At 33.9% G+C, this 12,472-nt stretch overlaps 2 protein-coding genes and 1 long non-coding RNA gene across 3 annotated transcripts; 2 read left to right on the top strand and 1 right to left on the bottom strand.

Annotated features, from left to right (window-relative positions):
• The first annotated feature begins 2,078 nt into the window (after positions 1 to 2,078).
• LOC110643579 (uncharacterized) lies at positions 2,079 to 4,396 on the top strand. Its single transcript, XM_021796029.2, has one exon. The coding sequence runs from the start codon at positions 2,094 to 2,096 to the stop codon at positions 4,287 to 4,289; it is 2,196 nt and encodes a 731-aa protein (XP_021651721.2). The 5' UTR covers positions 2,079 to 2,093; the 3' UTR covers positions 4,290 to 4,396.
• Positions 4,397 to 7,759: 3,363 nt separating this feature from the next.
• On the bottom strand, positions 7,760 to 9,817 carry LOC110643572 (AP2-like ethylene-responsive transcription factor At1g79700). Its single transcript, XM_021796017.2, has 8 exons — positions 9,405 to 9,817; positions 9,249 to 9,331; positions 9,109 to 9,117; positions 8,930 to 9,018; positions 8,753 to 8,826; positions 8,613 to 8,663; positions 8,440 to 8,516; positions 7,760 to 8,313 (listed from the first exon to the last, which is right to left on the bottom strand). Exons 1-8 carry the CDS (start codon positions 9,641 to 9,643, stop codon positions 7,760 to 7,762), a joined length of 1,176 nt encoding a protein of 391 aa, XP_021651709.2. The 5' UTR covers positions 9,644 to 9,817.
• On the top strand, positions 8,310 to 9,921 carry LOC110643573 (uncharacterized). The gene is made up of 3 exons (XR_002492660.2): positions 8,310 to 8,725; positions 9,442 to 9,598; positions 9,813 to 9,921. It is a non-coding gene; the product is annotated as an uncharacterized LOC110643573 (long non-coding RNA).
• The last annotated feature ends 2,551 nt before the right edge of the window (positions 9,922 to 12,472 follow it).

The raw sequence follows: 12,472 nt of genomic DNA on the forward strand, positions 1-12,472 counted from the left end.
AACCTCCCATAGGTTGCCTGAAAGTTCCAAAGAAGCCACTAGGAACAAGATCCAATGAAAAATTAGACCAAGAAGAAGCTTGAACTAGATCGCACTAGACCTGACGAGTAAACAAATAGTTCTTCAAAGTATACTTTACATCCATATAAGAAGCACTATGCAAAATATAGCTTGGGTCATCAGTCATACCATCTTTGCATGTTAAGAAGAATTTTGCCATGGGCAACAAGCAAAAAAACATCCTATACATTCCAGCCTCTTCTAAGACCATCTAAACCTTCAAACCATACCATCATTTGGGCTTTGAAGCCCAATAGAGAACCATAGGCAGATCGAACAAAAAATAGCCCATCTTTAATCAAAGACCAATAACGAAAATCCTCCCCATTGTTTTAACTAAGAGGTAGTAGGCTTATAATCATATGCATAGCACCCTTAGGAACAATTTGATGTAACAGGTTTTAATACCAAAGGGAGAATAAAAAACAAAGATAGTAACATCCTAATAATGAAGATTAGTACTTGTAATGACCAAAGAAGAAAGTACAAGGCCAAAAGGGATTCATTTATCCATCTAAAAATGGACAGATTAATCTTTTTTAACAACTTAAAACATTATTTCTAGATCTAGAGACCAATATCTTGCTATTGCAAACGAAAAGCGCACGGTTAAACCAACAAATAATACATTAATCTCCGTTTCGCTATATGTAATATTTAAACATAAATTTCTTAATATTATCAAATGTTATGAGTTTTATAAATAAATTAATAAGGGTGATGTTAAAATTCCAGATGAATTTATATTTTTAATAATATTTAATAATTTATATTTTATAAATTTTATTTTTTTGAAAAAATTAAGTCATTTTTAATAAAAATGTATGACATAAATACATATCATTAATTTAATTTTATAATCAAATAATAAAAAATATTTTTATGAAAAATATTTTTCATATACAATTTATTTTTCTAAACAATTGGAGGCTTAAATTGAAAACTACAATTGATATGTATTCAATGGCATAATGATCAGCATAATTAGGTTTTTTTTTTTTAGAAATAATTAGTAACATCATTTTTACAAGAACAAACAAAAAGTTGGGTATTTTGAACTACCATACATATAAATTTCAAGGTTATTCCTGGACTTAGGATTATAATAAAAATGTCATTAAACTTAAAAATATCCTTAAACATAAAAATATAACATAAAATTTCTCAAACTTTAAAATTTTATACAATAAACTTCTTCTGATATTTAATAATCGGTTTTATAATTAACACACTGATGTGGATAATCTAGAGTAGTAGTAACATGGATAATTGTTGTTATTTTTTGGAAGCAAAGTCTCTCTAATCACATTTAATGTTTCATTATCCTGTGTGGCTAAGATTTTTTTCATGGTTTATTTGCAAAGAAAATCATAACTGGTTTGCCATTGTCACATACATAAGAGAGAATTATTTAAGTCACAACCACTTTAAATTATCCACATCAAAGTGTTAACTGTAAACTAGTTATTGAGAGTTGGAAGAATTTCACTATACAAAATTTTAAAATTCAAGAGTTTTATATTATATTTTTTAAGTTTAAAAATAACTCTATTACGACCATAAAAATTCAAAAGTTCTGGTACAACGATTAAGATTTAGAGAAATTTATAATTTAATTCTTGAATTTTGTCTTATCTTATATTTTATTTCTTAAATTTTGATAAATTAATTATTTAGTCCATGTGTTTTACACTATATTATATTTTAATTTTTAAATTTTGAGAAATAAATTATTTAATCTCTATAATTTTAATATATAAAATAATTTAATCTTCTAATTTTAATGTTTACAATAATTTTATACATTGATAAAATGACTAAATTATTATATATATTAAAATTATAAAGACTGAAAAATAATATAGTGTAAAATTTAAAAATTAAATAATTAATTTAAAAAAAATTAAAAAAGTGTAATACATTACAAGACTTGAGGGCTGGGTAATTAATTTATCAAATTCAGAGATTAAAATGTAACATAGGACAAAACCCATGTATCAAATTGTAAATTTCTCTAACATTTACCCGCTAGCATGCGCATATGGCATACCGACCCGACCTCTGTTGACTTGAGGCTCCTTACCCTCTTTCTTCGCTCTTCCATCCAAATCTCAGGCCTCTCTCGACAGGCCACCGCCATCTCCTACCGGATCATCTCTCGCTCCTCTACTCCCTCAAACCCTAATTTCTTTAAAATGCCCACCACCACCACCACCACCACCATACTCCTCCTCCTACTCCTCACTTCCACGACCTCAGCTCCAATCCCAGGCCTAGACACCTTCCTTTCTCAGCAATCGCGCGTAGACCCAAAATCTACCAACGACTCCTTCCAATCTGTACCTTCCTCGCTCAAAAAATCTCTCTTTCTTTCCTCTCCTCATCCTCACATCCCTTCCCTCATCTCCTCCCTTCTCTCCATCTCACTCCCTCTTTCCCTTCATATCCGTCTCGTTGGCTCCTCTTTCGCTCCTGATTCCTCCTCTCTCCTCACTTCCTTCCTCTCCACCGCACACACCTCCGACCACTTCCATGTCATCACCACCGATCCTCCACCTCACCACCACTCCCACCGCCTCGCCATCAAGCATTCTCCCCACCTCGATATTTCCCACTCCGGCCCCTCCCTTTCCTCCCGTCTCTTCGAAGCCCTTAAATCGGCAATTTCTGCCACGCCTTCTTCGCTACGTTCTCCTCTCCTCTCCATTCCTTATGATACTATTGATCAAATCATCAGGCAAGAATTCGATAAGGAAAAACCCGTTCAAGGGATTTATATTTACTTGCTTTCTTTAGGTTCCCAATCGAGAAATTATGCTTATAGTTATACACCTGGAGATTCCTCTCCTGGATTCACGAAATGTTTGGGAACTATCTGGACTGGGAAAGAGAGATATCTCTGGATTGACCTCTCCGCTGGACCTGTGGATTATGGGCCTGCTTTATCCGGAGATGGGGTTTTGCCTAGAGGAGAATTTCACCCTCTAGCGGCAATGCACGGGGGACCCAAGTCACAAAAGGCGCTGCTTGCAGACTTGGCTTCTTTGATTTGGAGTGCTTATCAGGTTCTACTTGTGCCCTCCTTGAGAATTCCTGTTCATTTTGAGAGTTCTTTGATAGTTGAGTTTATACATGTTTATGGGTCTGAGGCTGAAAAGGATTCAAGTGGATTGGATTGGAAAGCTATTGAGAGGACCTTCAGGGATGAGGTTGACGAGGGTGGGTTGTTGTTAGGAGACCAGTCTTTGGTATTTAGGAATTATGGAATTAGATATGCTGATTGTCCGATTTGCTCATTTGCCATTTCGAGGTCTATTAATTCGTACACTTCAAGGTTTTTGTTTGATAACTATACTTTGATTGTGAGTGAGTATTTGGACTCAAAAAGGTTGCATCAAATATTGTCTGATTCTGCTGAGGAGTTTAGGAGGATGGCAGGAATCCCTGAGGAGGATTTTGGCAGAGTGCTTCCAGTTTATGTGTTTGATTTGGATTATAATACATTATTGTTGCTTGATCGGTATCATCAATCAGTTGCTTTCAGAGATATGGTTATTGCAGTGAGGACGAAGACTACTCAGACTGTGAGTGATTATAGCTGCAATGGACGTCATGTGTTTACGCATACAAGAGAGATTGAGCGACCGGTTGTTGGTTCAATTCTACAGAGCATGTGGGGAGTGTCACCAACACATTTGTTATGGAGTTCAAGGCATAATAATACTTTGGTGGATTATACTTGGAGTGTTGGGCAGACACCATTCGGGCCTTTCTCAGAGACTTCATCACTTTCTTTTGTGCAGAGGGATGCTGTAAGGAGAAATGTACTTTTGACGTCACTGAATTACAGCATAACAAGTGCTATTGATGTCCTTGAGTCTATAGCAGCACATGGTGGTGACAGGAATCTCCTTAAACAGAATCAACATGTTGAGTTTATACAAAGATGGAACTTGTTCAGGTACAAGCTGGACAAAGCAGTTTCAGCAATGTCTCATTTGGACTTTGAGATGGCTTTATATTACTTGAGGTCCTCAGACCATGATCTGTATGCCATTCATTCTCTTGTTTACCATGCATCCCAGGAATTGGAGGCATCACTGCTTTGTTTCAAGGATCCACCATTTCCCTGGGGCTCAGTTTCAATGTCTGCAATAGGGTTCTTTGCACTTTTTTATGTTTATGCCAAAAGAGACAAACTTTTTAGAAATAAAAGAAAGCAGTTTTGATGCCCTTTAGAGGAATAGACATTTGTATCATTTGAACGCTATGCAACGTGTGTATGTCTGTGAGGAAAATCGCAATTTCAAAATTCTAGTGTTCAGTTTGCTTAGAATTCTTACAGCAGTTTAACCTGATAATTTTCCCTGTTACTCTGTTATTTGAATTCTATGCTGTAATTGCATGACTTTCTAGATGGATACCAGTGGTAATGCAGTTTAATGGAATTTTTGGTGTTATGGACTTTGATTTGCTTGGTTCACTCACCTTTCCCTCCTAGTATATTTGCTTCCTTTCATGAAGTTTGGTAAGTGGGCATTATCTGTAACAGTTTTTGATGTTATTCAATTCTGATTTGTACACTGATTGAAGATGTAGGAATATTAAATCTTTGAGATGGGTAAGGAATTTAAGGCTCACCAGCAAATAACCTTGCTCCCCTGAAATTTAGGTGCATCTCCCATCAAAACTCGACCATGTGGGGAATGATACTGGTATTAGCTTGCCTTTTTTGTGAAAATTTTTAACACTCACAAGCTTTGTTTTCAAGTAGACCTCATCCAATTCCAAGTTGTTCCCCAATCTTGAGAGTTCAATTACTTACTATTTTGGTGAATGCTTGTTGGGTTTTAGAGCCATAATTCATAATGCTTAGGTGGCGTTCTGTTGAGGCTTGGCTTGCTACATTAAATTATTTGAGGATTTATCGTCTTGCATTTACATGTCATTGCCTATGCTCTACCTTTTTGGTGCCTTTTCAATAAGTGTTGCCTGTTGATTTTCTCATTATTGTCTAACTTTGTATTTTATATTACTTTTACCTGTTAAATGTTGATTTTATCTCTTTATGCCTTGGGTGGTCCATCAGGTACCTGTAGAAATAGTCCCTAATAGTAGGCATCTAATACTTTTTCTTTGGTACATAGGAAAATTTTCATTTCTTTAAAGGGTAGAGGTCTGTCAGATTTTGAATTCCTGGTCTCATGCATGGTTAAGGTAAACACTCGACCATTGGGCTACACTTATAATGCTTTGAATGATACTTATATCGATAACAATTCGTCTCTTGAAGTGTATTGCCAAATTTTTGAAACCACATTAGTTTATTGTTAGCAAGCTATGGGCGCCTGTCATTGTGGAGGCGGTAGATTTGTTGAGTATTTTTTAAAAGAGATGGAAGGGAGGAGCCTTCAACTAATCATAGAACATATCTTCAAGCATTGAAAAGGGCTTGAGGCAATAGCATAGCCTTCATAAAAAAATCAGTACTCAGTGTGGCACCTTAGCTTTTTGAAGTGTATTTAGGTTTTATAGCTTTGAAAATAATGCTCTGCTATTTTTTTTCTTTTTTAAGAAATCTTGATTTGTTAGTAATTGACATTATTAAAGGGTGAGTTGAATCAAAGATCAGGTAATGCAATGGTGACTATAGAGATCTTGATGAAAATGTGAGGGCAAGCTCTGAAAGTGATCTCATCAGTTTAACAGGTGGCATGGAAGCTTTATGATAGAGGTAAGACATGGTTGAAGGCACACCCCTTGTTCTGCTGTAATTCATGTAAGAGGCTCTTTGAAGTTAGAATAGCTAAGAGGATTGTTAAATTTATCTTGTCCTTGTATTGTGGATGCTTTCCTGATGTAATTCCAATCACCCAAACCTTGTGTGGCTAAAATGGGTTGAAATGATGTGTCTCTTGAGCCAGATTTCTTGTGGAAATTTCTGGTCCATTTTCTTTTCTTCTCCTCCTTCCCTTATTTCTATGCCTAATGCATCATGAGTCCTTAGCTAAAGTGATGATTAATAATGCAGAATCAGAAGAAACTAAGGGATAAAGGGAAATAAATTCTCAAGAAAGATAAATAAAGATGACTAATGATGCAGAATCAGAAGAAACTAAGGGACAGAGAAATAAATTCTCAAGAAAGATAAATAAATTCTCTAAAAAAACTTTAATTTTTAAAATTTTTATTAATTTTCATATCATGATAATAAGTTGTAATAAAATACATTCTACTAATATTAGGATTAGAAATATCAAAATAACTTAATTTCCTAAATAAAATAAAATAGTAAATTCCAATAGAATCTTACAAATAATAAGAGAAATCCTATAAACAATGTAATTCTAACCTTATACATTTTATAATGATTATTGTTCCTATAAATTGATTTTCTTTTAATACTACATTTTTCATTTGTTAAAGAAAATTTGACCTCGAGTCTTGATTTTGGAGAAAACGCAACTCTATAAAATGAACTTTAGAGCTTTCCTTTACATCCTTGAAAATATCTGAACATAGAAAATCAATTATAATTTCAACAGAAAAACTCTTCAATTTAGTAGGAAGAGAATTTGAAAAAAATATCCTTACCTTAATTTTCCCTTTGTTTAATTTACTCTTAGTTATAGTAAAATTATCAAAATGTCTTTAACTTTATATATTTTATAACTTAAATAATTTAGTTCTTGAAATTTTGTATGACAAATAAAATAGTTTAAATCAAGATATTATTTTGTTTATAAAGTTCAAATCAATGGACTATCTTATTTATAATATAAAACCTTAAAAACTAAATCGTTTCGGTTAGAAAATATTGAATTAAGGGCATTTTGATATTTTTGTTATAATTAATGGTCAATTAGATGGAAAATTAAATAAAGAAACTAAATTATATGTTCCACCATATCTTAGAGACTAAATTATAATTTATCTTTTTTATTTTCTTTTTTAAACAGTAAGATTAAAAAAATTTCAAAGGGAGATAGAAAGAAGGGGTAAGACTTTTTTCAAGGCTTTGATACCAAATTGAAACTAAAGCATCAAGAGAAACAAATTCTCTAGAGAAACTAATTCTCAAAATTGTTGTTAGTTCTCAATAATAATCATAATAGTAAGCCATAATAATCATAATAAGCTCTAGGATTAGGAATCAAAAAACAACTTAATTTAGTAAATATAATAAAATAATCCTTCCTAATATGTCTCTATAAATATTTTTAAATAATAATAGAATTTTTAAACAATGTAAATTTAAACTTTCTAATCTTATAATGAATATAATTCTTAAGTTGGTTCCTCTTCCAATACTGCATCAAATAAACTATACGTTTTTGGATCATGGAATCACTTATAGATAAGTTTTGATACAAAATAGAGATTGGGGGCTGAACTGTGGATGTTCTTGGAAGACATTCTGCCATCAATACCTATAAGGGCAGGAAGAAAAATTTTATTGCTTCATAAGCCAAACCCTTATTCATATTTCTGTATAAGCCAAAACCTTACTCACAAATGTGAACAAAGGCAAAGAGGAAAGGACAAAAAAAAAAAAAAAAAGTCTTGCATATTAACAGAAGGAACCTGTAATCCACAAATACAGAAAGCACGGCAGATTTTTAAGCACCTGCAATTACTGTCTAATTGACAAAATGGAGGAATTTACAGATTGCTGTACCAAGTCCACTTTCTTTTCTGATCAAAAAACGAAGTGAAGTTCTCTTTCTTGCAAATCTAAGCTTTCTTTGTTGGAGTATGCAAATGGGATGTCGCCAATTCCTTCGTAAAAGATCCCACCAAACTCATCATCGCTGCCTATTTGTGGTCGGTTCTTTGTCTCTTCCCCATCATTATCTTCCTCGGAGACATTGGAATTCTTCTCCACTAGTTCCTTAAATATGGAAGATCGAAGGAGGAGACTAAGGGCAGAGGGTGATGAAGCTTTGTTGCAAGGGCTAACAGGGATATTGTTTTGGAAAACCTCTTGTTTTTGAGGGGAGTCCAGGTAATCTGAACTGAACTGAGTAGTGCTGAGGAATGAAGGTTTAGATTCTTCTCTTGCAATGTAGCTATTAGTGGATGGCAATGTCTGAGGATCTATAACTGTCTCTGTTTCATTTGCTGCAACTTGGACAGCTACTCCTGGCTTCAGCCATCTGATGTAAGTGCTCAAGTCAAAGTTGGTCACTGCATTAATCCCTCTGTACTCAATTGCAGCGATGTCGTAGGCCCGAGCAGCCTCCTCTTGTGTGCCTGTGATGAAATATCAAGTTATTGTTTCTTCTATTTCTTTTTGGCTTTGGCTTATGTGTATCAAATTTCATCCAAGCACAAATATTAATCACAAGAAATTGGAAGAATGATTTAGGCGTAACACACTGTAGGTGCCGAGGTAAAGATATTTGTTTCCAAAAACTCTTCCTATTCTTGCTTCCCATCTCCCATTGTGGTGGTGCCTGCATATATATATTATCCCATAAAAGAACAGTTAGAATTTGCTATCCATTTGCGATAGCTGAGAAGTCAGCTTATCAAGTCAAGAAGAAACTCACCTTGCAACACCCCTGTACTTGGATACCCCTCTTGAAAAGCCACTGCTCTTTCTGTAGCAAGAAAATCCAGAGAATGTTAGAGAAAGTAGACATGGATTACTATCAGCAGAAAGGTACATACAAGGTTTATGAAGCCCTACCTCCTCAAAGAGGCCAAATATTCCTCTTTTGTTACTGTTTGCATTATCTCAATCTCTTTCTCATAATCTGATATCTGCAAAATTGCATCTAGGATGTCAAATTATGTCATTTATATTATGCAATTCTCTGAATATGCAAATATAGATATGAGTTTCACATATTTATGAGTTAAGTACCGGAAAATTGGTAAAAGTTGATGTTCCCCAATACTTCAATGCAGCTAAATCATATGCTCTTGCTGCAGATTCTTCTTCATCATAAGCTCCTGATAAATTCAAGATAATTTAGTCACTGTGTCCATGAAGTAGATATATAACTAAAGAGCCTAAACAAAGTACTTGTTAAGAGTACTCACCAAGGTAAACTGTTGAGTCCCGGAATCAGTTTCCAATCACAATCCAGTTCATGATTATAAATTAAACAAAATGTGAGCGTTTGGAAATGAAATTAAAATGGACAATTGCAAGAAAAGTAAAATAATCTAAAATTATCAACCTTGCTTTCCTTTCTTCTTCTGTGTAACATTCCAAGAGAGCTTATCCCACAGGTGAGCCTCAAATCTACCTGTCCATCTATGTCTGTTCAATTTTATCTATGTTAGTGACTCATTTAGAAGAGAGGTTATGTAATATAAAAGTTTCTTTAATTGACCTGCTAACGCCGCGAAATCTTGAACTTCTTTTCACAGTGGTAGAAGCAGAAGTTTGATCAGTTTGTTGCTGTGGCAGCTGCTGACTCTGATTTTCATCAACCCCAAGTGCAACTGCAGCTGAATCTCTGCGCCTTCTTTTGACATGAGTTGCCTTGGTTTCACCTTCTGCCATGCACATGCGGCGCCTTCCAAGGTTTTCTTCATTCTTCATCATTATCATTTCCATGTTTTGCTTCATTTCTTGGAATATATTTCTTCTTTCTTTCTTTCTTTCTGTGGTCTATCTTCCTGTGGTTGCTTATAACTGCAGATGATTGTAACAATGTGTGTGTATATATATATATAATATGTGTGAATCTTTTGGCCTTTATTTATTTATTTATTTTTTGTTCTTTTTGCTGCAACAGCTATTCTCCAAGGTCAAAAACAAGGGAGACGATGATTTCAAAGCAATGTGAGCCCAAAATTATGTCCATATTCTGTTTACCAGCGCTAAGGTCTTAAAAACAATGGTTCATATATATATATATATATATATATATATATATATATATATATATATATATATTCTTTCTTTGTTTTTTCCTGTTTTCTTGATTCACTTGCTGCAGCTGGTTGGATGTTTGTGGTAAGTGGTGAATGTGTGTGTGTGTTTTTTTTGGCAACTCCTAATGTGGTAATGGTTTCTAATTTCAATAGATCATTTCAATGACCAAATTGCAGCAAGGTACTATTGGATTTGGAATTTTATTTTTCAATTTGATGAATTTAATTTCAGTCATATATTTATTGATTTAGCAAGTAATTCCCATTGCTATCAGTGATCTAGGTCAGTAGTTCATATGAGTTTGGATCGCACAACATGATCAATATTCTGTCTATAGTTCTTAAGGGGTGCCCCACAAATTGTTGCAGCCAAAACTGTTCTTTGTGAAATCTCCTTCAATAGTAGACAATGCAAACAGATAAAAGTAAATTAAGAAAAAAGACATTTGAACATTGAATCACCGAGACATTCTGAAGTAAATCAAAATTTATTTGGTTTATTCTGGTGAGAATACTCCAGAATTCCCCATATCCTTTTGTTTTATTATGTGATAAGAGGAGCATATACATGACAGCTTGGTGTAAACAGTGCATACATATTTTAGCTTCAGCAAATTCTTGGATCCATCGCTTAGCATGTTCTTGGATTCATCGCTTGATCGAGTTCTTTCCATGGATTTCTGAACTCTTTACGGTGTTTCCTATGGAATCAGCTGATAAAATATTCCCTAAAGAAGTAATAACGCTCATGCAGCTTGTAGGAATCGCCTCCGACTGATTTCTTCTTCTTTGGATTCTTGTTATGCAAGTAGATTAAGGAAGCAAAACCAGAACCCTTATCACAGATTTATTAAAGAAATTGGATACTTAGCTTTCATTTTCCTGATGAAGCCTAAAGCTTATTTGCTTGATTCTGTCAATACACGGTTAGCCCATATGATATATCTTCACACTTCCATCAAAGAAAATGCTCTCTGTTGTCTTTATTTGATATTTTGCAGAAAGAAAAAGTGGACCAAAACTGCATGGTTCATGGTTTTGTTTTCGATTGGTTGATGTTGACATAGTTCTTTTATGGCAAGGTTTTTTCAGCCCACTGGACCATCGAAATTGCCATGTTTCCTCTTCAGAAAGTTTGTTTAGTCTGTATGATCAATATTAGTTTGTTGTTTATCAAATGGTAGCAGTTCAAGCTAAATTACTCCGTATGCACCGCATAAGCGTGTAAACTATAAATAATAATAATAATAATAATAATAATAATAATATTTAGGTAGTTTACTCTCTCCACATAGGGCATGTCCGTAAGCATGCCATCTTCCATAATAATCAAACATAATCATCCCTAAAATCTATTTCATCCATTAACCCAATTATACCCAAGAAAAACCAGCGTATCATAGCCCAACAAATATTGCTACCTTTACTACCTTATACATGGCATCTTTAAGTACAGTAGATAATAGTCTCTTCCCCTTGGACTATGCCCTTTCCACCTTAGGCCGAACCCTCTTTCTTCCATGGAATTGCAGCCTTAGGAATGCATGGGCAAGAGCGCCTCATTAATTGGCAAAGTCAATTCTCAACAATTGACAAAACATTTCTCTACAATGGGCAACAACCCCCACTCTATGAGCTGAAAGCTAAATAATAGTTCCACTCACCTCATTCCTAATTTAATTAGAAATCCCATTCAGTTTAGAAATAACACTAAAATAAAGGTTTATTTTATATAAAAAAATATTTCTCCATCCTATTAAGAATATTTCTCACACTCAAATTAAAAAAAGGTCTCTCTAAATTCTATTAAGATTTTGAGTCATAATTCTAATATATTCCTATACTCAACACAATTTACTTTTTTTTTTCTTTTTCTGAGTAAGGGACTAAGAGAATGGGTACTTAAACTTGGGTCTACCACGTGAGTTTTATGCTTCAGACACTAGACTGAGCCAGGCTAAGCAACCCAATTTAATTAGAATAAATTATCTTGAAAATTTTCCTTAATTTACATGGTTTAATGTTATTTTTCTAAAAAGTCAAGTTTTTTTTTTTATTTAATTTGGAACTTATTGGGCTTGGGTTACATGACTGGAGTAGCCCTCCTCTTACTGAACCACCCCTCATGGTTAAGTTTATGTAAGATGCAGCCCTTATCTTATATGGTGAGCTTTTGTTGTATTTATTTATTTATTTTTTTCATGAAATTTTGTACTCCGTCGATTAATGGGAATGAATTATCATTTTTGTTTAAAAAAAATATAGTATTGAGTATTAATCAAATAACATTTGAGAACATAAACACAATTTTATCAACTAAAGGAGAACTCTCAAGTCATATATATAGTAATTGCTTGCTAGAATAGGCAAGCATTAAGCTATTTGTACCCATTTGCAAGCTAGGAGGTGACGACAATGAGGCGTCAGTCCAATTCCAAATGCAATAAGCATGCATAAATATACCCTTAAATGGTAGCCATTTTTAATAACCATTTACTATCCTAATTTCAAGATCAAATTT

Source organism: Hevea brasiliensis, chromosome 15 (genome assembly GCF_030052815.1).
Source record: "Hevea brasiliensis isolate MT/VB/25A 57/8 chromosome 15, ASM3005281v1, whole genome shotgun sequence".
NCBI lineage: Eukaryota > Viridiplantae > Streptophyta > Magnoliopsida > Malpighiales > Euphorbiaceae > Hevea > Hevea brasiliensis.